Below are 7622 nucleotides of genomic sequence, written 5' to 3' on the forward strand. Positions count from 1 at the left end.
CCAAGACTGCATCAGAGTGTTTGGGGCTTAATAATTTTTAATATCCACAGTGTGAAAACATTGTTCCAAGCCATTGTTTTTATTGCATACGTATAGTAGCCATTGAGTCATAATTATTTAGGCTTTTTCTAATTTTTTGCTGTCAGAAATGACACTAATGAATACATCATCGTGACTTAACATTTTATCACATTCCTCATTATTACTTGTAGGAGTAGAATTGGCCAGTGTTCATCTCTTTAAGGCTCTTAGAAAAGCCTTCCCCCATTCTCCTGGCGGTGGGCAGGGGAGCACGGCCTGTCACAGAGGTTGCAAGCCTGCCTGCGCCCTGCAGGGAGAGTGCAGATCAGGTAACCGCAGCAGGGGCCAGGCTGACAGGGTGTGCCTTCTCCACGGCCTAGAACAATCACCATGAGGAGAACATCTCTTCAAAGATGAAGGGCCTGAACGGGAAAGTATCAGACTTGGAGAAAGCTGCCGCCCAGAGGAAGGCAAAGCTCGACGAGAACTCGGCCTTCCTTCAGTTCAACTGGAAGGCTGACGTGGTGGAGTCCTGGATTGGTAAGCACGGCCTCGGCGCTGCCCAAACCTCTTACCCTCCCGGGCCGGGAAGATTGTTCAGAACCACAGCCTGTTTGCTTCCTACGCAGCTGGTTTTCTTCTGCAGAGAAGAAACCGCTGGAATGTGAGTGTATCAGAGACCCCTGCCACCGGGCAGACCACTGGTGGCAGCGGGAGACAGGGTCCTGAGGCAGAGAGCCGAGCCTCAGCGGTGCCCCTGGGCCGGCACGAGGGTTAACGAAATAAAGGTCCTGTAACGCTGAAAGAAGCAGTGGGCACCACAACACAAGTAAGGGCCACACGAGCCGGACCAGCCTGCACCGGCACCGTCCCCGAGCTACACGGGTCCAGGGTGTGATCCAGCCCCCAGGCGAGGAGGAACTGCACCGATTTCAGGACCCACATGACCTTGGTAGTTGCTGTTGCATCAGTAGCGACTGAACAGCATCTAGGACAGGCTGGAGGGACCCCTTCAGGACACAGGCTTAGAAGGGGGCCCGGGTACAGGGAGGAGCCAGCTCATTTGGGTTCAGAGACTGCTGTCAGTAGTATTGGAATTCAAATGTAAGCAAAATGATAGGTCTCGGTTTTCTTTCTTCTTCTTTTCTTCCAAATTTGTTACATTGAGAAGGGACGGCTGACTTGCCGTGCTTGGTTTCCTAGGTGAGAAGGAGAGCAGCTTGAAGACAGATGATCACGGGCGGGACCTGTCTTCTGTCCAGACTCTCCTCACCAAACAGGTCAGTCGTGGCTGCTGTGCTGGCTGACTGAAACGTACTCCAGTAGTACTTCCTGGTCAGTGAATGATGGTTAGCATCTTTCATTGAGACATTTGACTATTTATGTTAGGCCCTAGGGGCCAGCAGTAAACAAGACACAGTCCTGGTCCTCAGGAAGCTCTCAGACTAGGCCTCTGAGCTGCAGCCTGATGGGTGCTAACAGGGCAGAGCACAGCAGGATGTGGACTTCACTCAAGAGGTGTCTGACTCAGTTTCCAGCAGGCAGGCGTTGACGGGAAAGTCTTCCCAGAGGAGGTGACATCCAAGCTAGATCACGGAGGGTAAACTGAAAGTGGTTGGTGAAGAGCTGGGCGGGTATTCTTGGCAGAGGTAGTGGGGGGAGCCCGGGTGCCTCAGACCGAGGCTGAAAGCAGGGCCTGGGAGGAGCTGCCTCAGTGACCTGAGGTCTGGAGGAGATGCAGCAAAGTGGTGACCAAGGTGTGACCAAGGGCCAGGAGGAGGTGGGGACTCGAGGCTGACAGTCTGGCCTGGGCAGCTGGCTGGACAGACGCGGGTGCCGTCCGAGCTGAGGCGCCGGGAGGTGTACGGTCTCATCTCAGTGCGGTCCCTGCATGTTGCCTTCTCGCTCCTCGTTCCAGGAAACCTTCGATGCTGGCCTGCAGGCCTTCCAGCAGGAGGGCATCGCCAACATCACTGCCCTCAAAGATCAGCTGCTGGCCGCCAAGCACATCCAGTCAAAGGCCATCGAGGCCCGGCACGCCGCCCTCATGAAAAGGTGGAGCCAGCTTCTGGCCAACTCAGCCACCCGGAAGAAGAAGCTGCTGGAGGCGCAGAGTCATTTCCGCAAGGTGAGCTTGGCCCCGGCCGAGCTCAACCAGCTCAACGCATAGGAAAAGCAAACCCCTCTCCCGGGACAGAGGTTCTGCACGGGGGTGTGGAGTCAGCGTAAACCAAGGGAAGGGGGACCCTTGCCTTCAGGAGGCTGCTGCTCGGAAGCTTCCGGGAAGACTGAGCTTGCACGCCCCAGGGAAAGGGGAGAAAGAGGGAGGACTTTTCAGCAGTGGGAGGAGGGCAGCAGAGAGCCAAGCCGAGCCAAGCCCGACACCCTGGGAACGACCCCCGCCTTTCTGGTGCCCACACCACTGCCCCCCCACCCGCCCACCAAGGATGGTCCATACAGCCCCTGCAGCTGTGCTGACTCAAGTCTCCTCTGCTTTCAGGTGGAGGACCTCTTCCTGACCTTTGCCAAAAAGGCTTCTGCCTTCAACAGCTGGTTTGAAAACGCAGAGGAGGACTTAACAGACCCGGTGCGCTGCAACTCCCTGGAAGAGATCAAGGCCTTGCGTGAGGCCCACGACGCCTTCCGCTCCTCACTCAGCTCGGCCCAGGCCGACTTCAACCAGCTGGCCGAGCTGGACCGCCAGATCAAGAGCTTCCGCGTGGCCTCCAACCCCTACACCTGGTTCACCATGGAGGCCCTGGAGGAGACCTGGAGGAACCTGCAGAAGATCATCAAGGTGCCCTTCTCCGCTGGGCCGGGTGGGGCGCTGGTCAGGGAAGCCTTTCCCGGCTGAAGCGTGAGGAGATGGGGGAGGAAGCGCAGTTTCATTCATCACAAGTCACCCTGTGTGGGTCCCGCAGGCCCGCATGGCTGTGATCGGCCCTCCCACCCCCCCCCACCCTGCGTCTTGCAAGGTCTCTGGGGAAGCGGGCTGGCGAATGCCTACCAGACGCCTTCCGTGCTGTCTGTGGGTTGAGATGAACAGCTCGTCCTCCCTGACCGCCCGAGTAGCTTCAGAAAACTACGCCTTGTTCCTCTCAAATGTTGAGACCGGCCGGTCAGTGGCTGAGCCTCGAGCCTGTCCGTGAAGGGGGCCGGGGATGACATGCCTCTTCCTCCCTTGGTCCTTAGGAAAGGGAGCTGGAGCTGCAGAAGGAGCAGCGCCGGCAGGAGGAGAACGACAAGCTGCGCCAGGAGTTCGCCCAGCACGCCAACGCCTTCCACCAGTGGATCCAGGAGACCAGGTGCGGCCCCGGGAGTGCTCGGTCCCGGGGGCTGAATGCCCAGGCCTCGGGCTCCAGAGTGTGGAAAGAAGGGTTAGGAGTGCAGCCTGGTCTGGCTGGAGCCAGAGGGGTGGGCAGAGTTGGGAGGGTTCTCGAAGGAACTTCTCCAGAGGTGGAGTCGCTGGATGTCCTGGATTGGGTGGGACTGAGCGTCGCCCGTGGTTGCACAGTGACAGGGGTACAGGGTTGAGCACAGCGTGGGTTACTGACGACCTTGGTTTTGTTTTTGTTTTCTTTCTTGTGTCTGCCTTTGTCCCCCACCTCGCGATGCTGCTGTCCGGACACCACCTTGTCTTGTGGCTGCTTGGATCCCATCTCCACAGAACGTATCTCCTCGATGGGTTAATATTGACTTCTTATTTCTCCGGGCTTGTGGTGTGATGGTGTCTAGTGCGCTTGTCCCTCTGCCGCGCTTGTCCCTCTGCCCTTTGTCCCCTCGTGGCCTGGCTTGCAGAGGATCCCAGAATGGACCTTCCTGCCTGGGGCAGGCTGCATGTCCCCCGCCCTACCCTCGCCCCCTTCCCTGGCACCCATGGCCCACTGTCCCTGACGGCCTGCAGTCTGCGGAGGGGAGCCGCTCCCACCTTCCCGTTCAGATTCCAAGGGTTGTCTAAGATAGGGCCCGAAGGCCAGAGCTGGAGTCCAGAGCCTCTGAGAATCCCCATTATTCAGCCATTGGGATTATACTAGACTTCTTTTCTGCCTTGTTCCCCCACGTGTCCATTGGGATCACGTCATGGGCGTGAAACAGGATGACATTGTTGAGGGGCTCCAGCTGGTGCACTAAGTCCCCGTCTGTGCACTGACCCTCCTCCCCCAGTGCCCCCACGGAGGGCTGAGGCCGTCTTTTGCCTCAAGAGGAAGCCCAGGTGCTCAGGGTTTCTGGGTGTTGGAGAGACACAGGACTTGGGAGGAGCCCCGAGAGGAGCAGGGCTGTCCTGCCCGGTGCCAGTGGGGCCTCCCCAGGAGGTCCTCGCCTCTGCCCGGAGCGGGCACCCTTGCATTCTCTCCCGGGACCATGGTGGCTTAGACTAGCGCTCCCGAGGCCCTGCAGGCAGGCACGTCAGTCGTTAAAGGAGGCAGCGGGAGGAGTGTCACCCTCGCTTATGTGAGCACGTGCTGAAGGCAGAGTGGGGCAGGATCCTGGGATCCCAGGTTCGGCTCGAGCTCATAAGCTGCCCTGGGGTCCGTTCTCCTCCCCGGTGCCCGTGGCCGTGTCTGCTGGCATTGGACTTGTCTCCACGAGGTGCCATGCTCCCCTTACCATGTGGCTCCTCCCAGCCCTGTCCCGTCTTGCCCGGTCCCCATGTGAGCCGCCCAAGGCTGCCTGCCCTCCCAGGCCGGCTGTCGGCTTGGCCTGTACCACGTCCCTGCCTGGGCGCCAGGTGGCCCTGCCTGTGCACTGACCAGCTTGGGTCTTGTGGTGTGTGTCTGTCTCGGTGTGCTCTTGCCTCCCCTTCCGCTGGTGTATTCATTTGGTTTCTTTTCTTTGAATAGCATAGCGTATCGTCGGGTCATTCGTGTCTATCAGTATGAAGTTGGGGATGATCTGTCTGGAAGGTTTTTCTCCTGTTTCTCTTCTTACCTCGCTGTGGTTTTACCAGTGCACTCTTGACTTCCCCAGGCAGCTCTGCTTTCTGACTAACCCACCGCCCGTGGCCACATGGGAAGGAGGGGTCTGCCCTCCTCCCACTGCACCAGCACCCGGCCTCCTGCCCCCAGGTCCTGGGGGTGTGCTTTTCCTGGGGGGACATGGCGTGACTGTGAGTCTGACCTGCTGGGGTAGGAGGAAGCCTGGTGCCTTGCCTTGCTAGAGCACTTTGAACCTAGGGAGATTTCACAGCTAATGCTGGCTCGCTGGGTGTTGAAAGGGTAGGTTGGGGCAAAGCTGGGTACCGGGGAGGCCGGGCTAAAACCCCACCCAGGACACGCATACAGTGTGACTCATCCCTGCACGTAACCTCATTCGTCTTCGTTCACTGGTAGCCTCTGTGACCTCACACTGTTGTCGGGAAGATAGAGGCTCCCCAGAGACCCCCCGCTCCTCAGAACTTAGGCCCGGAAGGAGCCTCTGGTGCTGTGTCTGTAGATGATAGAACCTGAATCTGGGGCTTAGTCACAGCCACCTCTCCTTTGGGCAGGACCAAACCCAAATCTGGTCATGATCTTCACACCCCAGTTCCCATGTCAAGGGGTCATCTGACTGCCTCTCCTCCCACTGCTGTCACTTATCCTAGAGTGTGGCTCCCCTCAGGAGCCTGCAGGAGACTCCAGGACTTCTCGGGGTGGCTTGCCAGCCTCCCCTCACCTTCAGGTCTCCTGTCTGAAGGGTTGCACAGGCGTCCTTCTCCCCCTGGTTGCAGAGGAAGCATGCTGCCAGGCCTGCAGCCCCTCTCTGTTCCTATGGAACTTAAAATCAGTTCCTGAGGTACCCTTCAAGGGCCTAGCTTGGATCAGGTACCATGCTACAGCCTGGGTGGGCTGAAGGAGCCAGCCACATGAGAAGGGGTCCCAGCTGGGGAGCGGGGAGCAGGCTGGATGGGGGCTCAGCCCTGGTTTATCTGTTGGCCTTACCAGGTGGCACACCACATCAGGCAGCAGCTTCCCAGAAGTATACTGGAGAAGTATCACCTGCCCTCCCTGGCTCCCAGAGCTGCTTAAGAAAAGATAGCCAGTAGCAGATAGGTTTCATATCCTAATAAGAGGAATTTGAGACTGCAGGCACTTTTATCTGAGGGAAGTTAATTTCGAGCTGGCAGTCGGGCCTCCGGCCTCACTGTGCTTCTGTGTTTAGGTCCTGCATGGTGGAAGAATCCGGGACCCTCGAATCCCAGCTTGAAGCTACCAAAGTAAGTGCCCTTAGTGTTTCTGGCCCGCCTAAAACCCTTCATCCCACCACTGCCAGCAGGCCTACTTGGCTTCAGGTTGGGTACAAGGTGGGCTGGTCAGGTACCCCCTTTTCCCAAAGCAGCCCAGGACCTCCGTCATTTTAAAGAGTTTTTTGTCTTTGACAGTTGCTACCAGGAGCCCTACTGGGAGAGGAGGAGGCTCCTTTGGTCCTCAGTACTTATACTGTTTCCCTGGCAGGTCAACCCCCTGATGTGTGACTGTCACACTGACGCCTCTTCCTCTGTTAAGGCTGCTGGATTTCTTCAACCTCACCCCATCCCCACTTTCCCCTTGCAGGCAGCCCTGCAGGTCTCAGGCTGGGGGTGCAGAGACCGAGGAGGGCTGTTTAAGCAGGCTCTCGGGCCCGGTAACTGAGGCAAGAGCCGCTGTCCCACGCATCTTTGCTCCCTCACCCCCGCAGCGCAAGCACCAGGAGATTCGAGCCATGAGAAGTCAGCTCAAGAAGATTGAGGACCTGGGGGCGGCCATGGAGGAAGCCCTGATCCTGGACAACAAGTACACAGAGCACAGCACCGTGGGCCTGGCCCAGCAGTGGGACCAGCTCGACCAGCTGGGCATGCGCATGCAGCACAACCTGGAGCAGCAGATCCAGGCCAGGTACCTGCAGCTTCCCCGGGTGGGCACAGCGGCAGCAGGGGCCGTGGGAAGCAGGGTCGCCCCCACGTCCAGCAGTCAGTTTACTGGGAGAGGACAGAACGTGTCACCAGCTGTATGGGGTCCCTAATTCTGTTCTTTCTTCCAGGAACACGACCGGGGTGACCGAGGAGGCCCTCAAAGAATTCAGCATGATGTTTAAGTGAGTGTGTGCGTTGCGCCCTTGCTGGCGGGGGAGGCGGGCTCAGCAGCAGGGCCTCGGTGCTGAGCCCTCGGCCTTGTGCCACAGACACTTTGACAAGGACAAGTCTGGCCGGCTGAACCACCAGGAGTTCAAGTCCTGCCTGCGCTCCCTGGGCTATGACCTGCCCATGGTGGAGGAAGGGGAGCCCGACCCCGAGTTTGAGGCCATCCTGGACACTGTGGATCCAAACAGGTGAGCATCAGGGAACGTGGTAGAAGCAGCTCTGCACGTGGCTCCTACTGCACCCTCCCTGCTCACTGCACCTTGGCCCCCCAGGGACGGCCACGTCTCCCTGCAAGAGTACATGGCCTTCATGATCAGCCGTGAGACCGAGAACGTCAAGTCCAGTGAGGAGATCGAGAGCGCCTTCCGGGCCCTGAGCTCCGAAGGGAAGCCTTATGTGACCAAGGAGGAGCTGTACCAGGTCTGGGGCTCTGCTTCCCTAGCTTGGGGTGGGGGTGAGGGGTTCCTCTGAAAAGTGAAGCCCAGGCAAGGTTGCCCCCTTGGTT

General features: G+C 58.5%; 1 protein-coding gene across 6 annotated transcripts in view; it reads left to right on the forward strand.

The window, feature by feature from the left end:
• SPTAN1 (spectrin alpha, non-erythrocytic 1) overlaps window positions 1–7622 on the forward strand; it is a 60253-nt gene that overhangs the window by 51936 nt on the left and 695 nt on the right. For 4 of the 6 annotated variants that reach the window (XM_022578561.3, XM_089913812.1, XM_089913814.1 and 1 more), the window contains 11 exons: window positions 402–561; window positions 1225–1301; window positions 1940–2149; window positions 2522–2818; window positions 3214–3326; window positions 3689–3706; window positions 6160–6214; window positions 6676–6872; window positions 7018–7071; window positions 7159–7305; window positions 7390–7537. In XM_022578561.3, the coding sequence (XP_022434269.1) occupies window positions 402–561; window positions 1225–1301; window positions 1940–2149; window positions 2522–2818; window positions 3214–3326; window positions 3689–3706; window positions 6160–6214; window positions 6676–6872; window positions 7018–7071; window positions 7159–7305; window positions 7390–7537 (1476 nt within the window). The remainder of the gene's footprint in view (window positions 1–401; window positions 562–1224; window positions 1302–1939; window positions 2150–2521; window positions 2819–3213; window positions 3327–3688; window positions 3707–6159; window positions 6215–6675; window positions 6873–7017; window positions 7072–7158; window positions 7306–7389; window positions 7538–7622) is intronic. The other 2 variants (XM_089913813.1, XM_089913816.1) reach the window with 1 other exon arrangement.

Source organism: Delphinapterus leucas, chromosome 6, assembly GCF_059928025.1.
Source record: "Delphinapterus leucas isolate spDelLeu-1000000601 "Yukka" chromosome 6, BTC_Dleu_Yukka2, whole genome shotgun sequence".
NCBI classification, from domain to species: domain Eukaryota; kingdom Metazoa; phylum Chordata; class Mammalia; order Artiodactyla; family Monodontidae; genus Delphinapterus; species Delphinapterus leucas.